This window comes from Mastacembelus armatus, chromosome 14 (assembly GCF_900324485.2).
Source record: "Mastacembelus armatus chromosome 14, fMasArm1.2, whole genome shotgun sequence".
NCBI classification, from domain to species: Eukaryota; Metazoa; Chordata; class Actinopteri; order Synbranchiformes; family Mastacembelidae; genus Mastacembelus; species Mastacembelus armatus.
The window spans coordinates 24,077,433-24,100,310 of NC_046646.1; the positions used below are offsets into that span (position 1 = coordinate 24,077,433).

A 22,878-nucleotide genomic window follows, 5' to 3' on the forward strand; every position below is an offset into this window, starting at 1 on the left:
AACCTTGTACTTTTTCCTGCTCTACATGTATCTGATAACTTTAGTTCCTTTTCATAATCAGATGGATCCAACAAAATACAGACTGATCATCAAAGTTTATTGATCCCAACAGTATATAAAGTACTTCAACTTAGAAGTATATAAGGTAGTTAACGTCAGCTACCCAGCGGTATATAAAGTACTTCAAATTAGAAGTATATAAGGTAGTTAACGTCAGCTACCCAGCGGTATATAAAGTACTTCAAATTAGAAGTATATAAGGTAGTTAACGTCAGCTACCCAGCGGTATATAAAGTACTTCAAATTACAAGTATATAAGGTAGTTAACGTCAGCTACCCAGCGGTATATAAAGTACTTCAAATTACAAGTATATATGTTTTTCTTATTGATTCTTATTTAATGAGACGTTGTGCTTTTATTGCAGCGGTGCAGGTCAGTCTGGTCTCACCTGTGCGTCTCACACATGGCCTCAGGCCTCCAGACGAAGCGTCCGTCTCTGTAAACACAGACGGCGTTCGGGTCGTCAGTCAGCTCAGGATACTCTGAGGACAGCTCCTGATTGGCCGGACTGTGGACCAGCACAACATACATCACTTGCTGTTTGTACAGGACGGTCTTGAACACCCTCATGACAGGTTGAGCACCGGAGCAACACTGGGGACAACAAAAGGATTTGGTGAAACTTTTCTCCAACACAGTGTGAGGGGTCATCCAGCAGGGACAATAAGGGATTTGTTGTTTCTTTTCTCTTGTAACTTGTGTGAACTGGCCCTTTAACCTGTCAGTTCACAAACACACTGTTGAACTAAATACTCTGACACTGTGTCCCTGCTGCCTGTCACAGAAAAGGTGCTGACAGACCTGCTGCTTGTAGGCCTCCAGCAGCTCCTCCAGGGGGAAGGTGAAGCGGTAGGAGCCCAACCTGGAGGTCTCCTTGAAGGCTGGGGAGGTGGCAAACTTCCACAGGAAGCTCTGCTGCCTCTGGGCCTGCTCCTGTGTCCGGTCTGGGTAGGTTTCCTCCAGGAGCCTCTTCTCAGCTGATGTTATATCATAAGGACCAACAGCCAGACTCCACCACAGCAGCTTTAGAGAGTCGTTACCTGGGTCCTTGAAGCTGCCGTCCTCCTGGATGCCACGTAATCCAGCTTGGTCTGTGTCATGTTTCAGGTGAGACACATGAATCTCTGGTCGAGGGTACGTGCGGATGATGTTGGTTTTTTCTAGGTACTGGTTTCTCAAATGTTGAGCCCTCTGTCTTAAATCATTTATCTTCAGGTGGAAACCTTCAACATAATTTTCCTTGTGTCCTCTCCTGTTTGTTCGTTTCTCCATGGTCAGATGGAAAAGGATGTAGATTAAAAGTTTGTACTGTCAGAAATATCTGCTCACTGTCCTCTGGTTCTGAGTCCACAGATGTCTGAGCTCTAACAGGTGAGTTGCAGCAATAAAATGTAAAATACGTCTGTGGAGATTGTCCAGGTGACGTTATCTAATGTTATCTGAGTTATCAGTTGTCATGAGGTTGAGTCATGGCCACTGGACTAAAAGTCAGTGGCAGCAAGTCCAGTGGCCATGACTCAACCTCTAGACAATAACATGTAAACCACTCCCATTCCCGACTTTTAACATACAGAGCATTGTATTGAGAAATACAGTGACTAACCACAAGTCAATTTTAATCGCCCAGCCCAGTAAAAGTATTCATTGTATGTGGGCCATTCTGCATAATGAGTACTTTTACTTTGGCTACTTCAAGTACATTTGGATGATGATACTTTTGGACTTTTACTGTAGTAACATTTTGAATGTATTACTTTTACTTGGAACTGAGGATTTTTACACTGGAAAAAATTCCTGTCAGAAAAAGTTTTTGAAGAAAGATCACAAAAGGAATGAGTTTCAATTGTCCTGTCCTTTCCCTACATCTTATAGGTTCCTTCTTGCTCTGACATGTTTTGCAGCAGCTCTCCTGTCCATGTGGACCCCCACTTGACATTAATTCTTATGGGGTCTACATGAACATGCTGGCTGGGATGTGACTGTGCAAAAACAGAGAGCCAGCTGCTTGGACTGTTTCTGCATTTGTGCTGGAAATGTCCAAAAGGAGTAAAAAACGGATAAGATGTAAAAAGGAAAATATCGAGAGAGGATGAGACTTGAAAAAACGTGATCATGAAATCAAGTAATTTCTACAAAAATAAACAGTTATTCAACTGATGTGATAGAACATTCATATCACAATAATGAACAAATTTCAGTATTTGTCCTGTTTACCAACTAAAATACTGAAACAATCCAGGCAAACATAAGTAAGGATATAATAAACTACTTTTTTTATTTCTTTTATTTATCACATTTTATTTCTTCAAATTAAAACTTTTAAAATCTGTGGTATTTTGTTTCTTGTTGACAGGAGTGTCTGTTTGCTCACAGCCATTGTTTTCTGTATTTAATAGCAAACTAAAGCTGCTGGCCTTCTGTTTGTTTTATGAGAATAGAACAGAACAGAATACAATGCCCGTTTTTAAACCTGTCCCTTCCTGGTTGTCCTGTGCCTGCTGCCAGAGTGTTTTGCTTTGAGTAACTTGATTATTGGCGTCTGAAATGCAAACACTATATTTTCCCATTTATATATAAATATAAAAGGTTTATCGTTATACTAGAGTTTTATTCATATTTTCATGGGTCTCTTTTATTGATTATTGATGCATTGTTATTATGTGTATGGGTATTGCCAATGTTAAAGTAAAAAAATATACAGTATTTAAAGACGCCTTTTTTTAGCCTTTTATTCTGAAGGTTGTCGGAAGTTGCTAGTGTTGTGTTTCGATTAACCGGAAGCTAAAGCGTCTCAGGCTGTTCCGGTACAACAAATCACTAAACTAACAGACAAAACGACAGATAAAGTGTGTCCGTGACATTAAAGTGATCGGCTGAGCTGCAGAGAAAAGACACGTGTGGCCAACAAAGTGTTTGACAGATTTAATTTCACACATTTCGCGTTTGGACAGATTAAAGTTGATGGCTAACAGCTAACGTTAGCTAACTGTGCTATGTAAGCTAATGAGGCTAACGCCGTTAGCTCTTGGGCTAAAGGTGAGGCAGGACACCTGTGGGAGTCGGTCTGGAGAGCAGAACAGGTGAGTGGTCGGTTCAACCCGAGACATATGGGCTTAGAGCTAGCAGTTAGCCACGAAGGGGGTGTAGACTGACGACAGATAGGGAAGTAGCTACCGGGCTCACCTGTACAGGTAAACACACACGTGTACAGAAACCGGTGTCAGTATGGACGCGGCCAGATAAATACTGGCTTGTACGGGATGAGTCTTTTAAACCCACGACAGGAGAATGTACCTGAAGTTACCAGTGTGTTACATTAAATGACCGATTTGGTTTGGAATCAGATTTTTTATTATTGACGAAATAAAGTTTATTGGTCCTTTTGAGGATGAGCTCATGTTTAATAATTTAATTGGGCCTAACAAATAAGACCCTGATCATTTTCTTAATGAATCTATTGATTGATTGGTTTGTAAGCAGAGAGAAGTCCAGTCAAAACAAACCGAGTCTCTGGGTTTTGCCTGTTGATCAGACAAAACAAAACATTTGTAGAGTAATTGCTAATAATTATGACCCTTTGTCACACACACCTGAAGATGAAGGCTGGACTACTCTGACATGATGTTTTGTCTTATTAGTCCACGATGCTCCAGGGGCCATACGGCAGTGTGGACCGGGACCGGCCCCTCATCCGGCTCTCTTTCACCAGCTTCGCTGTGGGGACGGTTCTGCTCCCTTTGACCGGCCTCATCGCCTGCATCTCCATTTCGCTCATGTACCACTTTGAGGATTCAACGTACACACACTGTCAAGTAAGCTGCCGCAAACACTGATGGGAAATCTGTGGACTGAAAGAGGAAGGATGTTTATGTGGAGTGTCAGTTTTTATATTTGACAGCAGCAAAGAAACTCAGGAACAAATTGAAAGTGATGCAAAATATAATTATTGTGTTTATTAAAGAATAACTACACCTGCAGTAAAATGAAAAGGTTCTAGTCATTTTCACTCCATTTCCTTCAGCCGTTCAGTCTGAGCTCTCTAAAGTGTAAATCTGGTTGTTAAAAAGGTGTAAATGCATCATTTGCTCTAAGACACATCTGGAACCTCTGGCAGAAGCGTAACTCTACCAATAAGCAGATTTTCATGAATCAGTCTCTGGCCTGTCTCTGTTCCTGTGGCAACAGCAGCTAAAGTTTGCCGCCATAATATATCACAAATACAGCATTAAAAACCAAACAAGTTGTACAAGCAGCAAGAAAATTAATGAAGTCAGAGAAAAGAAGTAATTGAACACATTATTCTTTAGATTTGCTTTGTCTAAAACACGTTTAGCGCAGAATGAAAACGGGTGAATCAGGATTTTACTTAATTCAAACCATAAAAATATTATTCACCCTGTGTGAGAGGAAGAACATACACAGAAAACTGGTCACATTCATTTGTTTGGATCAGTGATTATTTATCAGCCGATTTTTAAGAATTTAATGCAGTATCAGTTGGAGAACTTCTCTTATAAAGACACATTTTGTGTTGGTCCAGCTGTGTTTATGATGCATCATCAAGGCTCGGGTTCTCTTCTCTCCAAACAGGTTTCCAACTACCTCCCGTCCATCAGCGCCGCCATCGGTCGTGTGCCCGAACGCTACGTCTGGCGCTGCTGCATCGGCCTGCACTCTGCACCACGGTACCTAGTGGCCGTCGCCTATTTCAACTTCTACCGTGGCCGCTTCACCAAGAGGCTGCCGGAGCTGCTGCTTAGCGGTGTGGCTCTCCTCAGCAGCCTCGCCGAAAACACCGGCCTGCTGCTGCTCACATACGTGTCGTCCACTGAAACCTACAGTGAGCTTTAATAGTTAGTGAAGATACACAACTGTTTCTGAAACCAGACCTGTGTTAATGACCTGTTTGTCTCTGCAGATGTTCATAAATACGGCTTCATCGTGTTCATAGCGAGCTCGCTGGTGCACATGCTCGTTACGTGCAGACTGTGGCAGGTGATCAGGAGATACAGCGTGAACCCAGAGGTAAACAAACCTTTCTCTTCTCTCTGACCTGTGTTCACCTCTGCAGCAGGATGTGTCTGAAGCTTAACCTTAAACAAACACATGAGCGGCGAACTCATCACAAATGATCAGATCTCAGTGTTTTATCAAACTTTATTACAAAGTAGAGAAAGAGAATATGTTCAATTGAATTGAATTTTGGGGAATGTGGCAAATTATGGAAAAAAAAAACATAAAACGAACTCAAGAGATGCAACACTTGTAAAGAGATGCCCAAACACCAAAAAAATACAAAGGGACACACAAAACACACACTACACCACTACTCACACCTCCTACCAACTAAAGAAGAGAAACAACCAGAAGAGACGCTATGAAAAGATGAAAAATGTGGTTAAACATACACACTGGCCATAGAGACACAAACTTCATGTTTTCTATCACCACCACACTTTCACCAGCAGGGGGCATCACACAGCTACAAATCCACAGAGGATGCAGGAGTCCTCATGGCTCAGTGGTGGGAGGACAACCTGTGGAAATTTTGACTGGACCTGGTGGTTTTATGGTGCTCCTGGTCTTTGAGGAGCATCATGTGGTCTTTGAAATGGTTCTGAGGCTGCTTGAGGGTTTCCTGGGCAGGATTTTGGAGTCATGAGAGGTTTATACTGGCCCTTTGAGAGGTCTTGTAGTATAAATGTTTGGGGAGGATCATGTGGTCCATTGTTTTGAGTTGGAAAGGCTTTGAGGGCTTTGATAAGGTTCAGAGTGCTTGAGGAAGTTGTAGAGGTTCCTTAGGAAGTTTTGGGGGTTTTTTGAGTGTCCTTATATAGGCCTTAGTTTCCTGGAGGAGGATTTAGGAATCCTCAATGGGTATAGCCTGCTGGCTTTACAAGGTTCTGTTAGTCTGTGAGGTGGTTCTGGTAGCAGGTAGGTAGTTTTTAGGGGTACATGAAGCTCTTGAGGAAATGTTGGGATCCTTGTGGTGGTGTGGGGACTGCTTGAGGAGGTTCTGAAAGGATTGAAGAAGGTTGCAGGGCCTGAAAAAGCTCTGGGAATGTTTTAGGGGACCTGGAGGAGATCCACTGGGTCCTCAAGGAAATAGGGGTTTGAGGAGGTTTCACTGATACCTTAGGAGGTCCCTGCAGGGTTTGGAATAGGTTTTTTTGGGTTCTTGATGAGTATTTAAATTTACATTGGGTGTGTTTCCACCTACAGCCACAGACTGACGTACTGTCGACATAGTGTGACCGAAAAGAACAGGGAAGTCCAGATCTGGATCCTGTTTTTTACAAGCACCACAAACTGAGCAGAACAGGAACCCAACATGAACACAAACAGTCTGAACAGGATCCAGATTTAACATGTGACTCCATCAGTACTTTGAGTTCCTAGCAGAGTGATCCCAACAGTGAGAAAGTATAAAAATAAATAGTCGTTCACGCAAACTGACCTGTTACTCAGTTGAAGCTCCATCATCAACGCCACTCACATGATGAGGGTGTCCAACGCCCTGGAAACCTGCTTGTTCCAGGAGGAACCACTTCTCATTTTAATATTTGATACGCTCAGTGTTGCTCACCCTGTAGCCTCTTCCACAGCAAAGATTCTCATCCACCCAAATGAAAACAGCTGGAGCTCCTCCATCACAATGAATTTAGGAATGAAAAAGTTCCTTTCAGTTTATTGTGAGACGCAGGAACAGAGCAGCAGGTCTCTGTGGAAAAATTAAAAACGGTATATTTCAGCCTAAATAAATGCCTGTGGATTTACGTTTCCATGTAAACGAAACATGGTAAAGCTGAATCAGCTGATTCTACATGAAGTGGTCCATGCAACATGCAGATCCACAGACAGACTCTGTTCTTTCACTCCATTACTCAAATTGTTGTGTTTCTCATCGTCTGTTACAGACGCTGTTGCAGATGAATCTGACCAGGCCGATAAAACAGACCTGGTGTAGCTGTCACAGTCTCTTAGTGTGGAAACCAAAGTAGAAATGGATTTGGTCTGTGCTGTTCCTGGTCCTTTCTCTTCAGTTTGGGAAAGTCATGTGATCTTCAAAGTCGTGTTAGTTCATGTTTAATCAATAACCAGCAGCACAATTTGTTGTGAGCAGCTGCTGTTTGCACTGAGCCTGTGGCTCTGCAGACCAGTATCAGCTTCACTGTGACACTGAAGGAAACTGAACCATCAGGCTGTTTTCTGTGGTAATGACCAGCCAGTTACATTTCAACCCTTCGTCTGTTTCAGGAAATGAGGTCATACCTTTGGAAATTACGTCTGTTCCTGTTTAATGGCGCCTGTTGTGCGGCGGCCTATTACTTCTTCAGACGCCACAACAAGTACTGTGAATCAGGAGGTAAGAGTCAGAGTCCTGCTCTTTAACCTCGTGTCAGTCAAGGTCAAAATAGAGTCCAAACTAGTGTCTGCATAGTTCACTACACCGTCCCAGCTGAAGACTTCCTGTTTTGGTCAAATATCACAGTGATGGAGTCGAATCACCTCAGACCAGAATGTGGTGTGAGGGCGAGTCGTCACATTCACAAAACCACGTTGTAATTCTTCAGTGATTCTCACGCTGTGTCTGTGCTGTCCGTCCCATCCTGCAGTCTACACCCTGTTCGCCCTCTGTGAGTACCTGGTGGTCTTCTCCAACATGGCCTTCCACATGACAGCCTTCTGGGACTTCGGGAGCAAAGAGGTGATCGTGGCCACGCCCCCTGAAGACAAACGATACTGAACCGCAGGTTCACCTGCAGACTGTGGGACCACAGGACTTCTATTTAAACTTTATCTGTCTTACCTGAACACGTAACGGCGTCACGTTGCCTCAGTGTGATTGTGATGTTTGTCAGCTCAGCAGGTGAGATAAAACCTTTAACTGATCCTTCCAGCAGCACCTGTGTTCCTGTTACTGCAGCCTGTGTGGTCCTGCGGCAGAACAGAGGTCCACGTACATTTCAGCGTTTTGCTAAATGTATAGATGAGCGTTTCAGCAGCGATGTCGCAGTTATCATCTGTACATGTTTGCCCACTGCGGGTTTGATGTGGTTAGGAACAATGTGGAGAACTGAAATGAAATGACAACACCCGAAATTTGAAAACTTAAGTAAAATCAGTTTTTAAACATCTACATCTCTGTGGAAATCTGTGGTAAACGTCTTCAAGTCTCACTGTGCAGAGATACGATCATTGGGTCTGATCCCAGCCAGCGGTGGAAAGTTTAAGAGTTTGTACTTTTTCCTGCTCTACATTTATCTGATAACGTTAGTTCCTTTTCAGGATCAGATGGATCCAACAAAATACAGACTGATCATCAGACTTTATTGATCCCTGGGGGGAAATTCCCAAGATACCCAGCAGTATGGAAAGTACTTCAAATTAGAAGTATATGAGGTAGTTAACGTCAGCTACCCAGCGGTATATAAAGTACTTCAAATTAGAAGTATATAAGGTAGTTAACGTCAGCTACCCAGCGGTATATAAAGTACTTCAAATTAGAAGTATATAAGGTATTTAACGTCAGCTACCCAGCGGTATATAAAGTACTTCAAATTAGAAGTATATAAGGTAGTTAACGTCAGCTACCCAGCGGTATATAAAGTACTTCAAATTAGAAGTATATAAGGTATTTAACGTCAGCTACCCAGCGGTATATAAAGTACTTCAAATTAGAAGTATATAAGGTATTTAACGTCAGCTCCACCTTTACCTGCTGCAACATTAAAGTAATGAACACAATAATCATCAATAATCAGTGATGTTACCTGCTCAGGTGAAACAGCAGCCCGCCTGTGATTGGCTGCACGTTACCTGGAGCTGTTCCTCCTCCTTCAGTCGGCGTCATCGTGGAGCTGACGGGAGCTCGTTCACTCAGTCAGCTGCCGTGTGCTTGTTACTCATCAGCTCTAACTGGACTCACACGCTGAGGAAACACACAGGCTGTGATGATTATGACAGATCAGGCTTTTGCTCAGTGATTCGTATTAATGTTGTACTTCTTGTTAGCAAACAGGCGAATGTGATGAAACGCATTAGAGAAGCAGTGCTGGAGGAAACGCTCAGCTCCTGTAGTTGAGGATACGTTGGAATTCCCCAGTGTAAACATACTGTTACATGTCCTGCATTGAGCAGAGGACTGAAATAAAAGCATCAAAATATACTATACTGCATATACTCTGAGACAAACACCCTTGTGGACCCTTGTTATCCTTTAATTTATTAATGAAAGTTTGTCCAGTCGGACTGGTAATGACACCAGTATTTTTAAAGTCCTAATTATAACCCACTTGTGTTTGCGTGATTAGAACGTACTGAGGACTGACGTGTGTTTGTGTGTGTGCGTGCGTTGGGTGTGAGTCACTGTCCCCGCAGTTGGTTAAAAAAGTTCTTACTCACATGAAAAGAAAAACCAAAAGTCACACTATTTATCCTGTTTTTGTGCCGACTCAGGTTCAGTGTGTAGTTAAAAAATCTTCAGGGACTCAGAGTCTGTTCCCTGAGGTGCTGTCCAAACGCCAGGCAGGCCAGATTCATCGGTTCAGGCTGAGATTCAGTTCAACACTGGTTCAAACAAGTAGGAACCATCTGCAGGCTTTAATGCTGCAGCTGGTGCAGAAAGAAGTACAAGGTTTGGCTCTGAAATGTAGTGAAGTAGCACTAGGTGGAAATACTCTAAGTACAAGTACCTCAGAGTACAAGTACCTTTGTGCTTTGGATATTTTAATGAAAGAAATAAAACCTAATTCACTCTTCCCCACGTGCTCATTTATATGTCCCAGTAAGATTTTCTGTCCAAACTTAGTAAATTAATGTCATGGCAACCGTTTTGTTTTGCACCAAGAAAAAAGAATAAACATCCAAACTAATTCAGAAGGTAAGTTCATTTGAAATATTATGCAAATGTCTCTTTTGCTCGTCTAAATGAAGCTGCAGAACAGCTGCGCAGTCTCTTTATTGAGACTGGTGATTGGTTTCCAGAGCTCAGACTCTACAAGGGGCTTCACAGTTCAGGTTAAAACTAAAAGACCCCGAGCTGAGAACTGACGTCTCAGATGTGAGTAGAAGCAGCGACACGTTCATCTCTCACGCGTGAATATTTCCATTTTTAAATGCATCTCAACGATTACTGTGGGAACCGTTTCACTTTCGATCACGTCTCGTTTGCAGCTGATAGTTCTGTTCTCGTTGAGTCTGAGAAAAACTGCAGCAGGAGACGAGGGGCAGGAAGAGGAAGTGGCTCCGGGCCTCTGAGGAGACGCTCCAGAGGAAAAGACGACATCCTGAAACACTGAGGAGAAACAGACACACAACTACTTCACAAACACCAAGTGAGCTGCTCCAGTCCTGCTCTTCAGCCCAGGTCAGAGGTTCAGAGTCGTTCTGATGAAAATCTGCCAAGTGCAGTCACAGGAAAGGACCTGGTGTCTTTCATTATCTACAGACTGTTGTCATGAACTTCATTGAAGCAGAAAATGACTTTTCAAAGTGAAAAATCATGATAAAAAAACAACCTGGAACTAACTGGAAAGACAAAATCCCAAAAATATCCACGTACTGCAGCTTCATTTGTCCTTTTGTGTATGTGGATGTGGAGCTGGTTTCTTCTGTCCTCATTCTGAACTGAATCATTTTTCCAGGTTTCTGTGAAAAACATTAAGCTGAAACTCGGTGACAGTTATTATCAGTTATCACTCGGACTCTGGTGGTGGATTTAGATTCATGAAAACAGTCCCAGGCCTGTGTGTGATTTGATTATTTTATTACCTGACACCGTTCGTGTCCTTTCATCGTTTAGGGAAGTGGTTTGTCTGCTTGTTATTTATTATGCTCACTTCTCCTCAGTTCGTTTACCTGAACAGCAGCAGCACAGAGACGCTGATGCTGCCTGCACCTCCGATGGTGAGGAAGTACTCACATAAAAGTACTAATACCACACTATAAGAATACTGTTACAGTTCAAAGTCCTGCACTGAAAATGTATAATCAGGCAAATGTGATGGGAGTTAATGCAGAAAATGTGTTTTATTAATGTAAAAACACTCATTTAACTATTTTATTAAAAACTGCAACTAATTATTTTCGTTATATCTCGATCTGCTTAATTAATTGACTGGTTTCTAAAAACTGATAAAACAACAGTGACAGTTTAATCGATAAACTGATTAATCAACTTCAGATTCAGCTGTACTTGTATTTCCTGTTGGATTGTAGTAAAATACCTGAAACAACGTGCAGCCAAAAATCATTTCCATCTGAAATGTTGTGCAGTAGAAGAATATTGTGGCACGAAACGTACGTGAGCAAATAAACTTCACAGACACACAGAGGTGGAATAAAACACAGGCAGATGGACTGTATGAAACTTGTCTTAAATGTATTGTCACATTTAAATAAAAATACAGTAAATTAACAACAGAATCATCAACAAAAAATCCCATTTTTAAAGTTTCAGAGAAAATGAAATTTATTCATTGTGACAAACTGGAGGACTGTTCAGTAGATTCACCTTCTTTCCTATTTTAACTTCATCTGTATATTTTTTTGTTTCATTAGCGTCAAGTGGAGAATCTGATGCCCAAGCTACCGCTCACTTTGTGGTTGTAATATCGATGAAGTATCAGTAATGTTTCTTTCTTAATTCTGATTGTTTCTCCAGGTTTTTACTCACATCTGACCCGTCACACAAAACCTCTGAGTTTCTGTTCTGATGAAACACAGTTCATATTAATGGATTTCTTCTTCCTCATTATTCTTTCTTTGGAATGTTAATCCTGCTTTATGTGTTGGAACTACAGCTCCCATAATGCTCTGGGAGATGTAAACAGGATGTCTGATGTTGCCATAGATCCAGGGCTCTGTGGGTTTAGTCTGTTAATGTTTGGCCATTGAATGCAGCTGAACTAGCTATTAGCAATCAGTTTGCAGTGTAGTCATGAATGTACGTACAGCTGTCAGGAAGTGACTGATATACTGAAACAAAACTTAAAAACAGCAACATTCTCAGGCAAGTTCTGCAGTTTTTGGGCGTTTCCCTCTCCCTTGACTTCTAAGTGGATTTATTTAACTCTGTGCTTCATCTCTGTGTTAAAATCACTGAACAAAAGTTTAAAACAGAAGAATTCTGAATGAGGTTCTGGAGCTGTGAGAAACATCTTTTATCAAAAATTTCTGATTGACAATTTTCCAGTTCCCCCCCCCCCCCCCCCCCCAAACCCAAAATAACATTTCCTAATTCTTCAAAATAAAACTCCGACACATTTTGAAAATATACTTCCCAAACAGTTTCTTAGACTCGGTCCTGTCTGTGTTTCCGGGTGGAGGCTCGGTTCTACAGCAGGACGCAGTGGTGCCGCTTGTTGACGGTGGGTTGCGGGTTGAGGAAGGACTTCACTGCCTCGATGAACACGTCCTTTATGCCGTCCTGATTGAGGGCCGAACACTCCATGTAGCGCACGGCGTGGATCTGCCGGGCGAGAGCGGTGCCCTGCTGGGGGGTGACGGGCGTCTGGTTCTGCTCCTTCAGCTTCCTCTGAGTCTCGGTGTCATTGCGGAGGTCGCTCTTTGTGCCAACCAGGAGGATGGGAACACCGGGACAATGGTGAGATACCTGAGGATGATGATAAACAAGTTACAGTAAACACGAGTCACTGTCAACAACCAGAAACCAGTTTGTCTTTAAAATATGCAACACGAATCCCATCAGCAACAACGGGAGGCCCGTCTGTTTCCAAAAACCAGCTCCAGTCGCTGAGAATAGCCGTCACTGTTTACAGGCTCTGGTTCCACTGCAGCTTCTCTGCTCACAGCAACATCTGGAGCTGGTTTTTGGAAACAGACAGTGCAGCGATGTGGCTCCCTGCTGTGTTTTTGGATTGTACAGAGTAAACAAAGACGACATCATCTTTTCATCAATGAAGTTCAGAGCTGCTGCCTGTTTTTTAACCTTCAGACACAATGTCAGGTACTCACACCTTTTACAATAAAGAGGTTTGGATACGTTTAGTCCTGTAACGTACAAGTGAGCACAATAACGTTTAACAACTGAAACTGCTACTTGTTGTTTTCCATTAAACACTAAGAACAAGGTCTGTGGGCTGTTGCTGGGTAGATTTTGACCTCTGACCTCTGGATGCCACTTGTGTTTGACGTTCTCGTAGGAGGCTGGGCTCGAGATGGAGAAGCAGACGATGAAGACGTTGGTCTGTGGGTAGGACAGTGTCCTCAGTCGGTCGTACTCCTCCTGACCCGCAGTGTCCCACAGGTTCAGACTGATGATCCTGCTGTCCACCGTCACCTGAACGCATCACACACAGGTACATGCAGTTTCCATCATTACATTGACTTAGATCCTTTTCCTGGTCAGTTACACTTAAACGTAATCTAACATTTAATTATTATTATTATTATCATTACTGGGACTTTTTAGACAGTATGTGTGTGTGTGTATCTAATGTAACCGTTAACCCAGAGATATATTTGCTTTTAACGTCGTATTTTTATCACGGCTGCCTCACGTGCTGTGTTCTTTGGAAACACTGGTTACGCACATACTCAGAATTAAGAATTAGAATAGTAAACAGCTCCACCTTTAGAAAACTGCAGTATTAAAGTGGCACAAACATGAATAATTGTTTATTATAATTATTATTTACTGTTAAGTAAAACTCTGAATGCTGCACTAGTATTTCTATGCTGTGTTGGTATTTTTATATATATATGTGTGTGTGTGTGTGTGTGTGTGTGTGTGTGTGAGACACACACCAACCTGGCTGCTGTAGTTGTCAAACACAGTTGGGATGTACTCTTTGGGAAAAGCTCCAGTGGTGTAGGAGATAAGGAGGCAGGTCTTCCCCACAGCACCGTCACCTACAACCACACACTTTATGGTCTGCATGATGACCTCTGACCTCTGACCCTTCAGCAACCTGCAACACATACACTGCCGTTGAAATTGCTTCTGTTTCGGTCACATGAAAAAAGAACGTACTGTTTTCCACCCAGCTGTTAATCTTCACTCATGATTAATGTTTGTTACGTCCTGTACTGACGTTCATGTGAGAGTGAATTACCTGCGTGAGTTTACCTGCGTGAGTTTACCTTCGGAGCCTCTGATTGGTTAACTTGTCCTGCTCCTGCTGTCAGAGACGCTCGAGTTTCCTTCAGTTAACGCCGTTTGTTCAGGAACACGTGACGTCCCATGGTCTGGCTGCAGAGAGACAGTGTGTCCTGCGTCAGTATTTGTGTTTATGGAAATGATCTCTGCTGAAGGAAGAGGTCTCCAAACAAAACAGAGATGTTATCCTGCACATTCGCTCTTTCACGCACACCCGCAGAGATTTGAATGCTGCTGTGTGTGTGAATGTGCTGATGTCATACGCATTTTATTTACATTTATGTGACAGAAACAGACCAACTCTGAGCTCTGTGTGTCCTGTTACTGTTTCAAAGTTCAGTTTGTGTCTTTGCATCAACAGAGACACAGCAGCAGTAATATCAATATCAGTAGTAACAGCATTACTGGTAGTAGAAATAGTACTCGCACTAGGTAATAAGTGAGGCAGTACTTTTTGTGTTGTGGTCTTGGATTGTGGTTATTACTGTCGAGTCTGTGAACCGAGTCCAGGCGAAGTCATTTTTTTGTGCACCAATTCATACTGGAGTTCCTGATGTGACGTTCAGGGCATCAAGTCATCAAGCTGGAGCCACCATGGCCATGTCCAAGTCACAAACCTCATGTCCAAGTCAATCATGGATTTATTCTAGTCATTCAGGACATGTCACCAAGGTTACATTCAAAGCACCAATTCATGTTCGAATCCTGGATACGTTCAAGACACCAAGTCAATGAGCTAAAGTTTCCAAGGCCTTGTGTGTGTCATCCACTTCATGTCCAAGTCAACAAGAGCGTGTCTGAGACATCACGGTTTGTGCAAGTCACAGGGGCCATGTTCAAGAAGCCAACACAAGTTCAAGCCCTGGACGTGACGTGTAGGACACTTCGTCTTAAAGATGAAGCCAAGGCCAAGTCCAAGTCACCCACCTCATGTCCAAGTCAATCAGAGCCTGTCCATGTTAACAGGAGTGTGTCCAAGTCATCACAGATTTCTTCAAGTCTCTTAGGACAAGTCATAGATGTCATGTTCAAGGCACCAAATCGTATTCAATGAGGTGATGTTTAAATTATCAAGGCTTCCAGTTGGACTCACCATTTCTAAGCCACCTGCATCATGTCCAAGTTGTCTAAGTCCTAAAAAAGTCAGCTAGGTCATGTTCGAGTCATCCAGGACTTGTCTAAACCTTTGAATTCATGTCTGAGTCAACAAAGTTTGACCAAGTCAGTGTTTTGACTGAGTCACCCAGCAAATGTCTCAAACATCAAAGCTGTGACGAGTCATCTGCATCAGCTTCAAGTCACCCAGATTATTTCTGCATCACTGAGGCTCCGGTTATCCTGATTAAGTCCATCACCAAAGTTGTGTCTCAGTCACCAAAGTCTTAGTTTCCAAAGTCTCGTTCATCTCTTCAAAATCACATCTGTGCTGCTCAAGTCGTGTCTGGGTCCCAAACATTAATCTCCAAGTCATCGGGAATATGTGTGAGCCCGAAACACTAAATCATGAGTGACTCAGATATGATATGATCTGATCAGATTATTTCATTAATATCAAAAAATAACCCCTGGCTGAAGACCAGGTCATGTTTGAGTTTGAGGGTAACAACAGTTTTTAAACCAGAGAACAAGAAAAATAAGAATTCAAGAAATCTGAAACTAAAAAGAAGACGGTAACAGAGAGTGCAGACGTCAGGGTCCCTGTACCACTGTTCCAAAAGTCAGTTTGTTTTTTAAGGTTGGTAGTCCGGCTTTGAGTTTCAGTGTTTGAGTCAGTGATTGTCTGTCAGGCAGAACGTGTAGGAAAAAAAAAAGACACAGTGATGATTTAAGTATGAAAATTGATCAGATGAACATAATACTGGAAGATTGTGTGCTGAACAATAAAATAGGAGCCCTGTAGTCCCTTCCTCCAGATGTCTGGATAGAGAAAGTGGCTCAACCCAGACTCTGGGGACCCTGACCCCACCCTCCCTCTCTCTGTCTGGGCGGAGGTCGGCTGATCTCACTGCTGCTGGAAGCGTCAACCTCTGATCTCACACTTTTCACTTCCTCCAACTTCTCTCCTTCGTACTGATCAAATACTGTGAGGACAGTAACATGAGAAATACCACAGAGTACAAATCCTCTGTTCCAAGTAAAAGTACTGCATTCCAAATGTTACTGCAGTAAAAGTCCAAAAGTACCATCATCCATACTTGAAGTATCCAAAGTAAAAGTACAGAATGGCCCATTTCACATGAATGGATCTGATATTATTGGATTCTAATTATTGATGATTATTGTGTTGATCACTTTAATGTTGGAGCTGATGTTAACTACCTTATATACTTCTAATTTGAAGTACTTTATGTACCGCTGGGTAGCTGACGTTAACTACCTTATATACTTCTAATTTGAAGTACTTTATGTACCGCTGGGTAGCTGACGTTAACTACCTTATATACTTCTAATTTGAAGTACTTTATGTACCGCTGGGTAGCTGACGTTAACTACCTTATATACTTCTAAGTTGAAGTACTTTATATAGCGCTGGGTAGCTGACGTTAACTACCTTATATACTTCTAATTTGAAGTACTTTATATACCGCTGGGTAGCTGACGTTAACTACCTTATATACTTCTAATTTGAAGTACTTTATATAGCGCTGGGTAGCTGACGTTAACTACCTTATATACTTCTAATTTGAAGTACTTTATATACCGCTGGATAGCTGACGTTAACTACCTTATATACTTCTAATTTGAAGTACTTTATATACCGCTGGGTAGCTGACGTTAACTACCTTATATACTTCTAATTTGAAGTACTTTCCATTTTCTACTTTAAACAAACAAGTCATTTATTGGGAACTACTTTCAGCAGCGGATGAATCTACATTTGGTCTGTAGTGAATATTTGGGGCAGCAGGACGGTGGATGTGGGACCAAGTCAGAATAAACTGCAGTGTTCATGTCTCGCTGATGGTTTGGACAATACGGGGCTCCGTGACAGAGGAAGAGGATATATCCGCTATCACTACTTGAAAATTGTTGATAGTAAAACATTTTGAACACAGATAACATGAACAGGCTGCAAAGACACTGAGGCCAAATGACAGAAACGGTTCAAGTGTTGTAACGACGCCCTTTTGTAACTCAGATGTAGCTGGAAAAAAAGGAAGCTTTCAGTAGAAAATGTTTTGTGGTTTCATGTTGAAATGAAGCAGCAACTGCAGTAAAAAAAAAAAACCTGCAAGATGTGAAGTGTGACTTGTTCTGATGAGGTTTAACCTGCTGTTCATCAAATCTAAAAAAACGTGATCAACAGTGAATATTACGACAACGTTTTTACAGGCATCGTGTTTTTCAACATTGAAACTATCAACAAACAAAAAGTTGTCTTGGTGAAATCATCATCATGTTGCTGCATTTCTTACATTTTTAGGTCATATTACACTTTAAGCACCATCTGGTTCTGTGGTTTCAACACATACAGTCTAATTTTTTCGGTTCCTTTAAAAGCTTGTCAGAAAACTTCACTTTTGTTCATTCAGCCTATGAAAACTGCTCGTCGACAGTTCCCAGAACCTGAGGTGACGTCACATTGCTGATTTGTTTGAAACCCAACAAGGTTCAACTTTTCGACAAATAAAAGCAGTAACTGTCTCCAGTCTCACACTGAAGAAGCTGAGCGTGATGTTTGTGCTGCCCTGAGCTGCAGCGGCTTCCTCTAATCTCACCGAGATCCTGCTTTGATAAAACTGAGCTGAAATTAATGAGAAAACCTCCAACATTTTGGAGTCGATCAATCACATCATTTGAAGATGAATAAAAACTGTTCCTGCCCAATCCGACCAAACCAGAGCGAACAGGTATGTCGTCCTGCAGCTGATGGGTCTCCAGCTCGGACCAGTTTCAGCAGCAGGTCTGAGCACAGGCCTGATGGGGAACAGAGCGCTGCCAGTCAGACTGTGAGAGGAAGAACGACACACTGACAAAAAGGGGAAGGAGGACTGAGATCAGTAACCTGTAGCAGGCGGAGAATGACAGAAACAAACTTGCATTGTGTAAAAACAGCCTTCCTCTAAGTGTGCATGTGTGAGATTAAAGTGTGAACCCGAAACAAACACATTTTGCTTTTTTTACTCTAATGCCAGTTAATTATTAGCACAAACGGGTTGTCATGAATCAATAGAGTCTCTCACAGCAGGGCGATTGAGCTGTGAGACGCTGATCTGTGAGCCCCAATCTGCCCCACCTGGTGCCCCTGGCCCCAGTGTCAGAGGGTGCACAAACTGGCCCCTGGTCCAAAATCATCGAACGACGCCTTTTCAATCAAACGACGACAAAGATGCAAAAAAGGACAAAGAGACTGAAACCAGCCACAGAGAGACTCCTTCAGTGTGGACTGACAAGAACCAGCACATTAAGCACATTTTTAGTCCTTTTCTTTAAAACTGGGCCCCAGTCCGACCCCCCCCCTCTGAAGGGTTCACTGCTTCACTACTCACTTTGTAAAAGCCCTCTGTGGTTTACTCTGTAGGAGCAGTAAACATCGTCTTACATCACAATATCTAGGGAGGCAGGAATGCAGTCTAAATTTAAAGCATCATCATGGTCAGTGACATTTCATTTCAGGCTTTCGGGAACTAATGCACTGCGTTGGTTTCCTCTTGTCAGCATGTCTGCATTCAGTCTCTATTTCTATTTTATCTTGGTGGTTTAGGAAGAGTCTCCTGACCCACAGAGGAACTGAGTCCTCCTGCAGCTGGAGCTCACATGGGAAAGCCTCTAAAATTAGAGCTGTGAGGTTTACAGAAGATGTCAGCGCAGCATGGACTTTTCTATATTTCAACAATCTGAAAAAAACCTCTGACACCTGCTCTGAAAAATGACTGACAACAAGCACCTGGTTAAAACAGCAGAGATCATGGGCCCACGACAGAGAATACTGGACTAACCAAGACTAAAACTCTGGACTATACTGGACCAAACCAGGACCAAAGTAAAACACTAGAGAACTTTGGACCAACATGAGAAAATACCAGTGAATACTGGGACTAAGACGAGGGTAAAACACTGAACTGTGCTGGGTATGTGAGCATGCCAACATGGTTAGTGTTACATACCAAACATTACAATGAGAATTAGGCCAGAATTAGGTCAGAAACCCAAAAGTCAGATGGTCAGACAGTTTGAGATGATCTAAACTTGTGTGAGTGCAGGTTAACTCAGAATGAGGCGGTGAAGTGTCAGTGCTAAACTGAGAACAATAGGTCAAAGTTAACTAGGATGTGGGTCTGACGACTGTGATGGTTTGGGTCATAATTTAACTGTTCGTCTTTGTTTACCCATTAAAGGAAGTTTAACCTGCAGTCGCCGTGTTCCTCCCGAACATACAGGCCTGTTAGACAAGCTCCACATTCACCTTCAGACACACAGAGACGCTACGGGCCATGAGGAACTGGTCTGTGTTGAAAGCGAAACAGGAAGGGTTTGTCCACCGCTCTGTTCATCCAGCAGCCCAATGTGTGAAAGACAAATGTTCATTTAGACAGCGTGAGCAGCAGTTTGCAGCAACACACACACAGAAAGAAGCAGATTCACTGTAAAACTGGTGAAATTCTCCTTTAAGACCCCAAAATCAAATCATGCTAATTCAGACTTTCATTGAAATAAAGACATTTAGACCACATCCACAGAAATCCTAGTATTCTGGACTGGGCTAACCAAACCAAAGTGACTCATGTATGTATGCGTAGTTTCTGACATGTGACTGATTCATCACATCAGCACTATCTTGATGACCTCTTACAGGCCTGACTCTGACTTCCTGTCTGATTGCACGAAGCCTAGCACCAGACAGCTTCACTGTGATGTTTCTGATTCACCTCTGAGCACGTGCAACTTCTGACTCACTGTGTGATGTCATCACGCCCAGAGTAGGACACCTGTAGAACCAAGGTTTGCTGAGGCTGCAGTGCGTTCTTAAAATATATCACTGTGGTTATTATGAGGTGTTTGGCCTCACAATGATCCGAGTCCGAGTTGAGCGAACACCCAGAATCTGACTGCACTCGCTGATGATCTCTCACACCTCCAGAGTCCAGATGCAAAACAACAGTAAGATGACTACAAAGATGTAACGTGACCTCAAAGAGACGTAATGTGACCACAGAGGCCAAACGTGATCACAAAGAGACAAAACATGAACTCAGATACATGACCTCAGAGACATAATATGACCAGAGATGTAATGTGACCTCAAAGAGACTAAATGTGACGTCAGAGAAACATAATGTGACCTCAAAGAGACATAATATGAACTCAGATACAAAACCTCAGAGACATGACTAACCTCAAAGAGACAAGACGTGACCTCGACGTGACGTGTTGTCGAAGAGACGTGATGTGACCTCAGAGACATAATATGACTAGAGTCAAAACATGAACTCAAACAGACGTAACATGACCTCAAAGAGACAAAATGTAACCACAGAGACATAATGTGGCCACAGACCAAACTTGACCACACAGAGACACAACATGACCACACAGAGACATAATGTGATCTCAGAGACATAATGTGACCTCAAGCAAATGTAACGTGAACTCAGATACATAACATGACCACAAAGAGGCAAAATGTGATCTCAGAGACATAATGTGGCCACAGAAACCAGGCTTTGACCACAAAGAGACATAATGTGACCTCAAACATACATAACATGAACTCAGATACATAACGTGAAACTCAGATACATAACGTGAAACTCAGATACATAACGTGACATCAGAGACGTAATGTGGCCACAGAGACCAAATTTGACCTCAAAGAGTCAAAATGTGACCTCAGAGACATAACGTGACCTCAAAGAGACAAAATGTGACCTCAGAGACATAACGTGACCTCAAAGAGACAAAATGTGACCTCAGAGACATAACGTGACCTCAAAGAGACTCAGAGCAATAACAAAAATACAAAAAGGCAATAAAGACACAAAACTACAAAAATATGCAAAATGACCAGATGTAGTTTTAGTGTAGATTCAGTTTCACTTTGTCTTTCTTATGTGTCTGTAGTGTTTCAACGACATTCTAATAATAAACTCCAGTGCTTTAATAATCCTACATTACAGAACTTATTCCACTTTCTACAGACCACTCCGATCTGTTTTATCTTTTATCTGTTTTATTCTTTTTCTTTGAACACAGGTTCTATAAATCTACATTCCTGGAGTTTAGAATTCACAGTATAGCTGCTCTGTTATTAACCCTCCTCAGTTATTACAACATTTGACCTTATAGTCGCTGCTCCGTTCAGCGCTGCCCCCGTGAGATTCTCCTCGTCACAAAACTTTTATGATTAAACGGAGTTTTGTCGGAGTTTAAAGGAGAAGTGACAGAAACTATGGGAGTGGTCGCGCTCCATCTTTAGTTTCCTGCAGCAGCGCCAACACACACAGGTTATTGATCCGCTGGAGAGCCGATCGATCAGCTGACGGGAACTGAAGCTGAGATCAATAACGCGCTAAAGTTTTGGGAACAGCTGATCGGACTTGGTCCCGGAGCTCCGGGCGGAAAGAAAACAGACTCACCGCTCATCAGTTCTCCTCTCCGGCGCACGGCCGCGCTCAGTCCCGCTGCGGGTGTGGGTGTGCGGGTGTCGGTGTGTGCGGGAGGGACAGCGGATTTCTATGTCAGCGCGGGGCGGGCGGGCGGAGCTAAAGAGGAGGAGGAAGTCGGAGAGGAGAGGAGGGAGGAAGTGGTGGAGCAAGTTTGAGGAAGTTTATTGTGTGTTGTTGTGGCCTGGAAGCAACAGCGGGGTTTTCTGTTTGCTCAGCCCCGAGTTGAGAAACTCTAAAAAAAACAGCGTTTCATGTTTCTGAAGGGATTTAACGAACCAATCACACAGCTGCATTACGCCAAGCACCGCCCACCTCTGGGCTGACTGACACCTGAACAGGAAGAGTTCAGAGTTTGTGGTCAGGGCGGGTTTTTCTGGAAGGGGGGTTAGCAGAGTCCAGTTCTAAAGAATAGAGAAAGTAACAATGTGTTAAAACAAGTCCTGGTTCTTGTCAACAAACTTAAAATATCCTGATATGTAACAACCATGGACTGATTATGGGACAACGGACCCAGATGGCCCCAAAGACCAAAGGAGTCTCTCTGAGGCTCCAGTGTCTTTTTTGCATCTTTGCCATCACTTCCATCTTCTTATGGTTGTTTGACTCCAGTGAGAAGTGGTTTGTGCATAATCTGACACCGGTGCCCCCTCATCCCAGACTGAAAGAGCCTCTCAGGGTCTTTGAGTCTCTTTGTGGTCCTCTTATGTCCTTTGTGGCAAGTTTGAGTCTTTGTTGCTGTTTTGTGTTTCTCATAGTTTTGTCTCTCGTGTGTGTCTCATTGACTTTTCAACAGTCCTCTCAGGTCTGTACCCGATTGATCCGTCCATGATACCAATTGACTATTAATTAATAACTACGTCTAATTAACCAACCGTTAATTAAAGCTGTGTTTTGTTCCCGCCCTTTTCTTTCTTCTCTGAGCTTCCGGTCTTAAACTCATCTCAGATTCTCAGTTTGACCTAAAACTGAGGCACCCTGAGGATTCACCTGCACCGCCGCTCCCTTTCCTCAGGGTGGCGCCACCACATAGCTGCACCAGGCAGATGGTGCCTTCTAGTGCTGTGGGAAATCATAAAACCCGGGCAGGA

At 42.7% G+C, this 22,878-nt stretch overlaps 2 protein-coding genes and 1 long non-coding RNA gene across 7 annotated transcripts; 2 read left to right on the plus strand and 1 right to left on the minus strand.

The window, feature by feature from the left end:
- The first annotated feature begins 1,033 nt into the window (after positions 1-1,033).
- On the plus strand, positions 1,034-8,201 carry LOC113143255 (post-GPI attachment to proteins factor 2). Of its 3 annotated transcripts, none has more exons than XM_026328776.2 (6): positions 1,034-1,168; positions 3,700-3,873; positions 4,652-4,901; positions 4,980-5,086; positions 7,319-7,427; positions 7,678-8,201. In XM_026328776.2, exons 1-6 carry the CDS (start codon positions 1,160-1,162, stop codon positions 7,806-7,808), a joined length of 780 nt encoding a protein of 259 aa, XP_026184561.1. In that variant the 5' UTR covers positions 1,034-1,159; the 3' UTR covers positions 7,809-8,201. The 3 variants fall into 3 exon arrangements, with proteins under 3 accessions (XP_026184561.1, XP_026184562.1, XP_026184563.1); XM_026328777.1 differs by lacking the exon at positions 1,034-1,168 and adding an exon at positions 2,832-3,141; XM_026328778.1 differs by lacking the exon at positions 1,034-1,168 and adding an exon at positions 3,211-3,252.
- An 875-nt stretch (positions 8,202-9,076) lies between these two features.
- Positions 9,077-12,151, plus strand: LOC113143258 (uncharacterized). Its single transcript, XR_003297014.2, has 2 exons — positions 9,077-10,124; positions 10,238-12,151. It is a non-coding gene; the product is annotated as an uncharacterized LOC113143258 (long non-coding RNA).
- LOC113143257 (rho-related GTP-binding protein RhoG-like) lies at positions 11,428-21,915 on the minus strand. 3 transcript variants are annotated; one of them, XM_026328781.1, is made up of 5 exons: positions 21,761-21,915; positions 14,168-14,276; positions 13,836-13,995; positions 13,194-13,364; positions 11,428-12,677 (listed from the first exon to the last, which is right to left on the minus strand). In XM_026328781.1, the coding sequence occupies exons 3-5, from the start codon at positions 13,962-13,964 to the stop codon at positions 12,399-12,401; spliced, it is 579 nt and encodes a 192-aa protein (XP_026184566.1). In that variant the 5' UTR covers positions 13,965-13,995; positions 14,168-14,276; positions 21,761-21,915; the 3' UTR covers positions 11,428-12,398. The 3 variants fall into 3 exon arrangements, with proteins under 3 accessions (XP_026184566.1, XP_026184564.1, XP_026184565.1); XM_026328779.1 differs by having other exon boundaries at positions 14,154-14,276; XM_026328780.1 differs by having other exon boundaries at positions 14,140-14,276.
- Between the last annotated feature and the right edge of the window lie 963 nt (positions 21,916-22,878).